This window comes from Acinonyx jubatus, chromosome A1, assembly GCF_027475565.1.
Source record: "Acinonyx jubatus isolate Ajub_Pintada_27869175 chromosome A1, VMU_Ajub_asm_v1.0, whole genome shotgun sequence".
Lineage (NCBI taxonomy): Eukaryota > Metazoa > Chordata > Mammalia > Carnivora > Felidae > Acinonyx > Acinonyx jubatus.
In genome coordinates this window covers 13,838,730-13,851,131 of record NC_069380.1, presented here as the reverse complement: position 1 = coordinate 13,851,131, position 12,402 = coordinate 13,838,730, and the positions used below count along the sequence as shown (strand labels likewise).

The window sequence follows — 12,402 nt, the reverse complement described above, 5'->3', positions numbered from 1 at the left end:
GGAAGATATAAAATTTTCTACAAGTAAATGTTTCTGAAAAATTGACAAACTACGAGAATTAGAGGAGTAGCAAGACGTATATAAAAGGTCAACATGAACATCAATTATATTTCTATATATCAGTGATAAAAAAAAAACTTACATTTGAAAAACGTCAAGAATCTAGGAATAAATTTAGCAAAAAGACAATGTTTTCTACCACAATTCTACCAAAGAGTCCTAAGTAAATAGAAGCATGCACCAAATGTATGAATTGGAAGGTTTAATATAACACAATGAAACACAATGAAAATCCTAGCATTTTTCTGGTGGAAATTAACAAACTGATATAGATGTTAATGCAAATACCCTTGAATAGCCAAAACAATCCTGAAGATTCTTTCCAAAATGGGATAATCATAAAAGAAAATGAAATGGTGACCTATATTAAAATTAAGGACATTTATTCATCAAAAAATATCAAGAGAGGGGGCGCCTGGGTGGCTGAGTCGGTTAAGCGTCCAACTGTGGCTCAGGTCACGATCTTGCGGTTTTTGAGTTCAAGCCCCGCTTCGGCCTCTGTGCTGACAGCTCAGAGCCTGGAGCCTGCTTCCGATTCTGTGTCTCCCTCTCTCTCTGCCCCTCCCCTGTTCATACTCTGTCTCTTAATAATAAATAAACGTTAAAAAAAATTAAAACAAAAATATCAAGAGAGTGAAAAATCAGGCTACAGAGGAAGTGATATTCAGAATGCATCTCCGACAAAGGTCTCAAATACAGGATATAAACACAATTTCCACAAATCAGTAAAAAAATGATAGACAATTCATATGAAAAAGGATAAACACTTCGAACAGGTACTTAATAAGAGTGGATAACTAAAAGACAGTAAGTGTACAAAAATGCTCAATTTAATTTGTCATCAGGGGAATGCAAATTAAAACATAATGTGATCTACAGAATGTAAGACTATCTTTGCAAGTCACATATCTAATGAAGATTAGTGTACAGAATAATAAAAAAAATTGCTACAATTCAATAATGAAAATACCATATTTTTTTTAATGGGCAAAGTTCTAAATAGACATTTCCCTAAGGAAAACATACAAATAGCCAATAAGCACATGAAAAGATACTCAACATGATTAGACAACACAGAAATGCAAATAAAAAATGACATGCCATTTCACACTCACTAGGATGGCTAGAATAAAAAAGACAATTAACAAATGTTGGCAAGGATGTGAAAAACTGGAAACCGCACATACTGTGGATGAAATGAAATTTTCCACTTTGGAAAACAGGCTGGCAGTTTCTCAAGTGGTTACACACAGAATTATGACAGTATCCATCAAATCAATTCATAGGTAAGTATCTACGTAAGAGAAATAAAAACATATGTCCACACAAAAACTTGTACATGAAAATTCATAGCAGCATTAGTCATAACATCCAAAAGATGGAAAAAACACAAAAGTCTATTGACATCTGGATAGATAAATATGTTGTATGCATACAATGGAATATTATTCAGCCAAAAAAGAAATGAAGTACTGATATATGCTACAACATGGATGAAATCTTGTACACATGACAATAAGTGAAATAAACAGGATACAAAAAGACCAACACTGTATGATTCCACTTACATGGAACATCTAGAATACACAAAATCATAGAAATAAGAAGTAAATTACAGGTTGCCTAGGAGTGGGGATCTTGGAGGGAAACTGGGGAAATTGGCAAAGGACATGAATAAGTACTCCATCAGTGAGAAAAAGTGGATGTGCAATAAATATATATGAAAATATGTCATATCTTATTCAAAATTTCAAAAAATGCAGATCAAAACCATAACGAGATAATATTTTCTACCTAAGCTGACAATATAATTTTAAGGTTATTAACTCTGAAAAGGAGGAAGAACTGAATATGTCTTTTATTTTGATTTAAAGTTTTCTCACTGAATTTCTAATTTTTAAATTTTTTTTTAAGATCTACTTTTAAGGACTCTCTATACTCAGCATGAAGTTTGAACCTAGAACCCCCAGATCAAGAATTATGCTTCACCAACTGAGCCAGCCAGGTGCTCCAATGAATTTCTAATTTTAAGCTAAGTTTTATGTGTAAGAAAAAAAATGCTCACTTTAGAATTATTTTGATAACCTCACAGCAGATGGATGAAAAATATATTCAAGGGATAGTTCCTGGTAGTGATCTTGTCCGTACATAGTAATGGCACATTACATTCATATATCTAATTTGCATAAGATATAATTTAATATAAATCTTCTAAAAAATTCTTAATAATCTAGATGTAAAAAATAGTTTTCCATCAAACCAAACACCTCAATGAAAATCTTAATGTTTCTGAAAAAATTATTTCATTAAAGAAATGCTACAAATGATCAATCTACTTAATAACCTACTACTTCGCCAATCACCAATCCTTCAAGAAAGAATATTTGTTTTAAAACAAAGACAAGTTACAAGGATTTCAAAGGTAGAACAATCTGAGTTGAAAAAACTATTTCCAAAAGTCTTCTCAATTTTATTTCCAAATGGAAAAATAAGTTTATCCCTCTTATTCAAGGCCTCACCTCTTTATTTCTCAAATAGTTCCATTTTCAGAGCAACTGAATGCTAAAGAGTTAAATGATAAAAATAGGTTTGAGAGAGCTAATGAGGGTGGCAGGTATTTCCTTAGGCAAAAAAAAAAAAAAAAAGTCAATACGCCATCACTTTTATTCATGACTTCCCATGTTAATTTTTAAAAGAAACTGCATGATACAACTAAACTCTTATGAGCCCATAATAGAAATCCAGCATTCATTACCAGAATAGTACAACTGTGACTAAAGCAAAGGTCATAAGAAAACCAAGACATAAATGACACAAAATGGGAAATATTAAACCCATCTAACTTGTATTGTTTATATTATGTAGTGATTACAGAAAAGCCACCTTAAATATTCATATATATTAAAAGCAGAGACAAATCACAAACTATTTTTGCTTATTACAAAACAAAGATTTTTTTTTTACCTTATATAATTGGAAAATAAAGCAAAACCAAGAAATCCATTTAAAATTAAATTGATAAAGCTTCTAAGAAACTTAGTTTGAATGTAAGGATAGTAAAGAAACAACTAGAAAAAAGAGTTAAGGGGAAAAACTTGTAACTTTGACTAAAGGTAGAGGAAAAAAATTTTCTTTAGTTTCTGTCTTCACTCAAAATCCCTTAATTTTATAGATTTCTAGCATCCAATTTAGTTCAATGTCTATACTTAAGTCCAAATGCAAAATATAAAAGTAAATATTTGTGAATTAGCTAACAACAATGAACAGTTAATGAAAAGAGAAACTATAGAAAAAAATATAATTCAGGATTGTCAGTTGTTCAGCTGTATATACTACACAATAAAACCATCAACACACAGCAAGCACTTACCTTTTCAAGTAAGTAGCCAATGACTAAAAAGCCTTTTCCACCCAGCATCTGTTCTTGCATGGCTACTGAACTTTTAAGTAGTTCAACCAGGAATGCCAAAAGAGTAGCACTGCATGTAAAGTACAGATAATTACATTATGTAATCATCAAATGTTGATTATAAACATATGACAAAAGGTAACAAGCATATTCAATTCTAATCTCTAGTTTGCTGACAACGATTATTACACCTTATGCTGTACAAGAATATATTTCTCTCACAAGCATGAGGAAACTTGTTTCATCTCTTTAAAATTAAATATAAATCAAAACATAACTGCATAGTTTTTTTATATTCCAAAGCCAAACACCGAAGTTTATCTATACATATGTATATTATCTGCTTCAAGTAAATCTACCATAAGAAACATACCCACAAACACATCAGTTCTCCATAATGAAGACTTTAACATAATATTGTTTTAAAGAACATGTTATCACAGAGAATTTTAAATGTGTATGCAATATTACTTTTGAGAACACACCTATTTTTAAAGAAAACTTTTCATTTAAACCTATTTTTTAAAAATAACTTCTAATTTTTTAGAAAATATCCAGAGAAATATGCAATATGTTTTTTATGTTCATATATGCCTTCAGGAAAGCTCATGAGAGCAGAAAACAAATGATCTGTATAGTATTGAAATGAAAGTGGCAGTTAATTATACAATGTATACACAAACACATAAAAGCACACAAAGAGAAGTGCCAGACAAAGATAAAGCACTTGTTATGTCTGTTGAATGAAGGAAGAAACAAAATAAATAAATAAATAAATGATTGCACTGAATTAAGCTTTGATAATATATTATTTCACCAAGTTACACACTGAACAATTTTCAACTAGCAGCATTAATACATGATGGCAATCCTAATTAAGAAAATATATATTCCTTCATTGTATATGCTTCCTGTAGTTTATAACAATAAATGACAACAAGCCAAACTTCATCAGCAATTAAAATTCCTATTTACAGTGCTATATAAGGTACCCTAATTTGCCTATTTATATTCATAAGAGTGAGACCACAAATTAATAAATATATTTTAAATTCACAAGTACTCATTCCTACAAGGAATTAAGAAAATCTGTTAATGAGGAAAACTTGAAAATAACTAAGGTCCAAAAGGAATCTAAAGTGATTCCATTCTCTCAACTTATGCTAACCCTTCTGGTTTCAATAGTATTGACAACACATTTCTCTGAAAATGTGGATATTCTTGTTCAATTCAGAAATATTCTCATTAAAAGAATCAATTGCATATTATCATTATTATTATAAAGACTGTAGTTTAATGGATTATATGACATCAGCTAGAAAAAATATAGTGTAACTGGAAATAAGGTACTCATTACAGGAAATTAAAATTCAAACACATTAATTGGCCCTAATTCTTTTAACCACACAAAAAAAGTAAACTAGTATTACAAGTCAACATAATTCTTTCACTTTGACCTAAAGTTAGACATTTGCAAGAAAAACACAACCACCAAAGAATCTCTTGGAATTTTTTTTAATGTTTCTGTAAAGAAAAACAGCTATTAAGCAATCTAGTCCATTTTGAATGAATTGTATGAATAATAAAAGCCACTACACAAATAACTGCATAGTACCACTGCACAAAAATACTTCTGCCTAAATGGTTGAGAAGAATAAAGAAATCAGTGCATAGAGATCACACAATTTCCTAATCTTTTCATGGAATTCTTGTCTACGCCTGAGTTAGGGACTTAAGGAGAAAGATGACTAACATTCCTAAACATCAGCACTGCCAAAAAGAGAGACTGGAAATGTCTATGGTCCCTATGGTCCATGAAAAAAATGCAAAATAAATCACTCTCCTATGTAAAACTATATGAAATTACAACAATGCCAGGGATTTTCTTACTCTTTTTTATGTCAGAAGGACTACTCTTTCTCAAACATCTAATGAATAAATGCAGACTTTAATCACAGTGGAATTCCATTGCAAAATCAGAAATATTAATTTTATTCCAAAAATCTTAACACGTATCTATGCTACCCATATAAAGTTAATTTCACTTCAGTTTTAAGTACGACAACAATTGAAAAGTCAAATGCATTCACTAACAAAAGCATTGTAAATTTATACCTAAAACTGAATGCAATAGCAATACTACATCTTTTCAAAAAAAAAATCTTTAAAATAGGTATATTTGACATGGTGGATGTAATAGTAAATAGATGGCCATCTTCGAAGAGGTACATTTTCAAACATAATTTAACAAACTTACCAGTAACTAAAATGCATCGGATTGCTGCAGGGCTCACAATAAACTTGCAAAATTCTGTGTACTGCCATACAAAATTTCTCTCCATTCTTGCCTATTTCCAACTCCCCTAGATACAAAGGCAAATATAAAGGATACTTCAGCCCATTCCTATATCTCCTACATACCACTTCCTGTCTAGACATATCAGTTCATCTGTAGAGGATCTAAGTATATAGGATAACCAAAAAGCAAGTATCTGTGTCAGCCAAAACTAGTATACACAACATAGAAGTTTCTCTTGAAAAGTATAGCAATACCCAAAAATGGATTTCCACAGGAATATTTTACTTAATAGACAGAAAGTGTTCTTTTATATCTTAAAGTAAAATTGCTAAACTTTTCAACAGATAGTACTGTAACATATCAGGTTCTTTTAAGTAGCAATTCTACTTTAGGAATAGTTAAGGGTGTTTAATAATCCTGCCTCCTTTTAAGGAAAATGACACTAAATAATCTATAGGGTTATTCTTAAAAATAATTAACACCTTCCAGTTCTTAATAAGCTTCCAATAAATTAGAAAATAATATTTATTTCAAGTAACATACTTATAAAGGGCTAGACCTTATGAAAATGAAGAAAATAGTATAATAATACCACTATGACAGCATATTTATTATCTCTCTAGAGCTTTCTGGTCCATATTATTAAGGAATACCACAGTCTTGGCCCACAAATACCTGAGAATATTTAATAACTGTGTATGAACATGACTAATTTCTGTTACTAATGATAAATATGTACTATATTTAGGTTCCATTGAAATTTATATAAATATAGATTTTGACTTGATTTTAATATAACTTTATCCATTTCAATTTGTCCATCATTTATCTTTTAAAGTAATTAATGTAGGCAATTTATAATCCTAAAAGTTTTATTATCTTTGAGGTATTTGATTATTTAAAGATATACTGTATCATTAAGACAGACCTAATGTATAACTGAAATGATTGAGATTGAATATGAAACCTCAGTTCAAAGGCAGTTCTTAGGACACAGAAACTGTCTTTTCAATCTGTTTTGTACTGAAACAAGCGAAGTACCTCAGCTACATGAACTGTTTAAATATATTAAGAAGAATGGAATTCATAATGTAAAAAATTAAAGATTCCCTGGGATCCAACACATCCTCCCCTTTTAAAAGGATGTTTTTAATATCTTAAGAAACACCAAAGACAAAGTAATTGCCAGAATAAATTTAGAAGTAGATTACATTCCATTAAGATTAAGGTACCAGTAAAGGGAGAAAACCTTTTGACTTTTTCATAAGGTTTCGTCTCTTTTGTAGCCAAATTTGGTATTGAGATACACTGAAATCTTGCAAACAATGATTAAAATTATATAAAATATCTAATACCACTGTTTCTATGCTATATCTCTGACTAGAAAACTCTTCTGAGATAAGAGTGATCAGAGCAGGAACAAAACTGTAAAAGAAATAAACTCAAGTCCATACCCAAGATAATTTCTCACTCAACACAATTAATTTCAGTGACACCCATACACAAAAAAATCTCACAAAAGTTAGAAGAGTTAAATTTCTTCACAGTTCACAACTGGAAAGGTCTAAACCAAAGTTTCTAATTCCATATCCATTTGACAGTCACGTTTAAGACAATGTGTTCCTAAAGATGTGGTCTTAAAAGAACACTGCCTACCTGCCTATATAGGCAATAAACCTGATACAGAAAACTGTCACATTCATCAATTCAGACATCAAGTGGAGATACATGCTGAAATAAGTAAAATACATTTATCTGCAGAGTCAAATAAGGAAAACAGTGAAATGCAGCACAAGAAAATGTAAGGACAGATGGAATATACTGGTAGCACAGGAAATCACTAAGCCTGCCTACAGCCATGAAATCTCTCAGTAATTTCCACCTTTTCTTTCAGCCTGATAAGGAGACAGGCAGCCTCATAAACTGAATTGGCTACCCCTGTCAAGGCTATTTGAGAGTATTCTTTAAAGGTCCTATTTTATCTTTTTATTTTATTTTTATTATTTTTAATTTTATTTTAAGTTTATTTATTTATTTATTTTGAGAGAGAGAAAGAGAGAGAACACACATGCACACAAGCAGAGGAGAGGCAGGCAGTGAGAGAGAGAGAGAGAGAGAGAGAGAGAGAGAGAGAGAGAGAGAGAGAATGAATCCCAAGCAAGCCCCGCACAGTCAGCGTGGTGCTCGACATGGGGCCTGAACTCAGCAACGATGAGATCACGACCTGAGCTGAAACCTAGAGTCAGACACTTAACTGACTGAGCCACCCAGGGGCCCCTAAAGGTCCTATTTTAAAGTTCATCAGGGAATCACACATTTTTACCTTCCTTTGGTAACAGATTTTGATTTTAAGTTTCATCAACCTATTTTATTTCTGAAAAATGTTATAGCCAAAAAGTCAAAGTTCATAAAATTGTGATTGAAATGTCTCAAAATCTGTCTTCTATAGGAAACAAAATTTTAACATGTTTAATTCTAAAGGAATTAATTCTAAGCCTCTTATGACATAGTTATATGTTCATATATAGTACCTACCAGTATTTACATAGTTTGAGAACAAAACAGCCTTTGACCAGGTCCACTCATAACTCCATATTCAGCCAAAAGATATTTACTAAAAAGGGTCTCAAAGCCTACTAATTTAATCCCAATTGAAAAATGACCACTTACAATACTTTAAACATCCATGTCCTTTATGAAAATTTAGTAGACACGTTACAAGTGGCAGTTACTAGTAACCATGTACAATCCATGGATACATGAATACTTTAGAAATTTAATGTTGTATCTTCCTAACCTAAGAAGTTGAAAATTTCAAAAATAAAATAGAGACATAATGACACATGTGTGATGCCCTTCAAGATCAAAATATGTCATAGCAGGGGAACCAAATAGCCAATCCTTTATCCTGGTGCCAAGGCCCAGTCTGTTTAACAGAAGCAGGATTAAAAATATACCCTGGAAGTGCTAAAATTGTCAAATAAAGAAAATAAGTATTAAAACAGCTAACGTGGGGGTGCCTGGCTGCCTCAGTTGGTTGAGCGTCACACTCTTGATTTTGGCTCAGGTCATGATCCCAGGGTCATGGGATCAAGTCCCACATCAGGCTCCACACTGAGCACAGAGCTTGCTTCAGATTCTCCCTCTCTCCATCTGTCCCTCTCCCCTGTTCGGGCTCTCTCTCCGTCTCTCTCACTCTCTTATAAAAACAAAAACAAAAACAAAACAACAGCTGACTACACAGAAAGCTGAAATAATTATTTGATACTTAGGCTTTACAAATGCCCAGGAATTTTCTGGTGTTTTAAAATTATTATTTAAATGATCAGGCAATAAACTGACTTCTTACTTCTTTTTTTCTTCAGTGTGTGTACAATTCTGAAAATTTATACATGTAGATTTTGATAATCCTACCAGAATCAAGATACAGACCTGTTCCATCACACCAAAAAAGCCCTCATATATTCTATCTCTTTAGAGCTTTACAAATCACATTCTTCCAACTCCCATAATCTTGAGTAACTACTCATCTCTTATCCATCACTACAGTTTTGACATTTCAAGAATGTCATATAAATTGAATCATATAGCATGGAATCTTCTGAATTTGTCTTTTTTGACCTCAACATACTGTCTTGGATACTCATCCAAGTAGTTGCATATATCAAGAGTTTATTGCTTTTACTTGGTAAAAGAGTATTCCATTGTATGAATGGATTACCACAATTTGTGTACATTTGAGTTATATCTAGTTAACAATAATTACAAACAGGACTACTATAAGCATTCACACAAAGGCTTCTGTGAAACACAGCTTTCATTCATTTCTCATAAATATAAACCTATAGGAGTAGAGGAGATGAATTACAAGGTAAATGTGTATGTTTACCTTTGTAATAAACTGCCAAGTTGCCAGAGTGGCTGTACCACTTGGAAATTCACCAGTAATATATTCCAGTTGTTTTTCATCCTTGCCAGCACTTGGCACCATGAGTATTTTTTACTTCGGCCATCTTACTAAGTGTGTAGTTGTACCTTCTACTAGTTGTATTATACATTAATTACCCTGTTGATTAATGATGCTGAACATCTTTTCATGTGCTATTTTGACATCCTTATATCTTCTTTGGTTAAGTGTCTGTTCAACTTTTTGCCCATTTTTTTTTATTGGATTTTATGTTTTCTTACTATTAAACTTTTAGGGACTTCTTTATATATTCTTGATTATTATAATCCTTTGTCAAATAAAGTATTTTCTACTCTTTTCCTCCAGGCTGTAATGTGTCTTTTCATTGCATCTTTTGCTAACTAAAGGATTTTAATTTTGATAAAGTCAAAGTCAAATTTATCAATTTTTGTCTTTTATGTACCTTTTGTGGTCATGTCTAAAATGACTTTGCCTAGCCTAGATCACAAAAATTATCTCCTATGTTTTCTTCTAAAAGTTCTATAGTTTTATATTTTACAGTTACAGTTAATGTTGAGTTTATGTTTTTTAAGTGTGAGGTTTAGTTCAATGGCCATTTTTGACATACAACTATCTTTCCTCCCCTAGATTCACTTTGCACCTTTGCCACAAATCAATTGTCCTTATTTGGGAGACTATTTCTGGACTCTATTCTGTTCTGGTGATAGTGTCTCTTGCTTTGCTAATATCATACTACATTCATTATTATAGCTTTATAGTAAGTCTTGAAGGCAGGCAAGTATGATTCCGTTTTCAAAATCATTCTTTTGCTTCTTTTTCAAAATCATTTTAGCTAGTCTAGTTATTTTATGTTTTGATATAAATTTTAGAATCATCTTGCATATATCAACAAACAAATCTAGCTAGGACATTAACTGGTATTGTGTTAAATCTATTGATCAATTCAATGACATCCTTACTATGTTGAGTTCCCTATACATGAACACAATAAATCTCATCATTTATTTAATATTTTCATTTCTTTCATCAGCAATTTGGAGATTTCAGCACACAGATCCTTACATGTTGGACATTTATATTTTAAGTATTTAAATTTCTGAAGCTATTGTTAAAAGTATTTTGCATTTGGTTTCCTAATACACATTGTTAATGCAAAGAAATAAAATTTATTTTGCGTAAGAAATCAGGTCATCTGTAAAGGGATAGTTTTAATTTTTCCTTTCCAATGTAAATAACTTTTAATTCTTTATCTTGCCTTCCTCCAATGGCTAGAACTTCGGATTTGGATCAGAATCACAAAGCTACAACTCAGAGCTGAATTCATATATAATGTTACTGAGTTACTTCCCAAGTTCTCTCCTTTCCATGATTTCCCTGATAATTTCTGGTTGTGGGGCTCTTCTTTTCATTTCTGCTTTCAAACTGCTAGTGCTTCAGTTTCCTCACTCTGCTGCACACTTCTGTAATGCTGCTCAAATCCAGAGAGAAACCAGCAGTAACAGAGGGATAAAACAAAGCAATATAAAGGTTTCTCGTTCTGAAAGTAAAAATCCTGGAATCCGCCAGTCCATCCACTCTATCAAGTAAAAAGCTAAACAGACTAAAAAACCACAGCTCTTCTAGGATCCAATAAGAGAGAGGAAGAGGGCAAACCAATGCCCCCAAGACTGGGGAGACAAACAGGAAACTATAGGGAGTCGTGGGTTACCAGAGCAGACACACACAAGTGGAAACCACTGTGGCAACCAGTACCCAGGTAGGGAAAGCGGAACTGTAATTGACAAATTACTAGATCTGAGTGCTTTCAACCCTTCCAATTATATAAAGGTCCCTACATTTACTGGGTGATTTATTTTCAGGAAATAAACCAGGTTTTCACAATAAATAGCAGAGAAAAATCCTTCCAGGCTTCCAGCAAGGCAAAGAAAAATGAACTTGAAATACACGACAGCAATCTTTTCTTAACAAGGCCTTCACTTGGAGAAACCAGTTAACCAATCCTAACCTGCTGAGTTAAGAGCCTAAGTGACCTAGAGAAGGGAAACATCCAACTACAGTCAACTCTAGTCATCTCCTCCCACCTAAAGGCATTGAAAAAGAAAAAAACAACAACAACAACAAAAAAACAAAACAAAACAAAACAAAACAAAACAAAACAAAAAACCTGAGAAACACGTGAAATTCACAGTCCAGAGGCAAAGGCTGACTAAAAGACTAACACCTAATCATAAGACTAAGGACACTTTCTCTGCTCCACGCCTCACCTCCACATTACTAAAGGTCTATTTACAGAAGTTCCTTTTACCAAATACAGTGTCTGACCATCAAGAAAAAATTATGCTAAGCCCTTATGATAAGGGCTCTAATGGATGAAAGAGACATCACAGAAGAACAAATGGTAACATAAGCAAAGAGATGGAATTCCTAAGAAAGAACCAAAAAGAAATGCTAGCAATAAAAACTACTGTAAAAGAAATGAAGACCATGTTTGATGGGAATATTAGTAGACTGAATACAGCTGAGGAAAGAATCTGTAAACTAGAGTATATATCAATCAAGTCTTCCAAAACCCCAAACCAAAGGGAACAAAAACTGAAAAAAAGAAGAAGAATACCAAGGACTGTGGACAAGTAGAAAATGTGTAACATATCCACTATGGGAATACCAGGAGAAGAAAGCTACAAAGGAACAGAAGAAATATTTAAA

At 32.3% G+C, this 12,402-nt stretch overlaps 1 protein-coding gene across 11 annotated transcripts in view; it reads right to left on the bottom strand.

Annotated features, from left to right (window-relative positions):
• The window catches only part of NBEA (neurobeachin), a 676,718-nt gene that overhangs the window by 518,408 nt on the left and 145,908 nt on the right, over positions 1-12,402 (bottom strand). For 10 of the 11 annotated variants that reach the window (XM_053214308.1, XM_053214315.1, XM_053214324.1 and 7 more), the window contains exon 11: positions 3,431-3,539. In XM_053214308.1, coding sequence (XP_053070283.1) covers positions 3,431-3,539 — 109 coding nt within the window. Of the gene's footprint in view, positions 1-3,430; positions 3,540-5,726; positions 5,833-12,402 lie in introns of all 11 variants that reach the window. The other variant, XM_053214343.1, reaches the window with a different exon arrangement.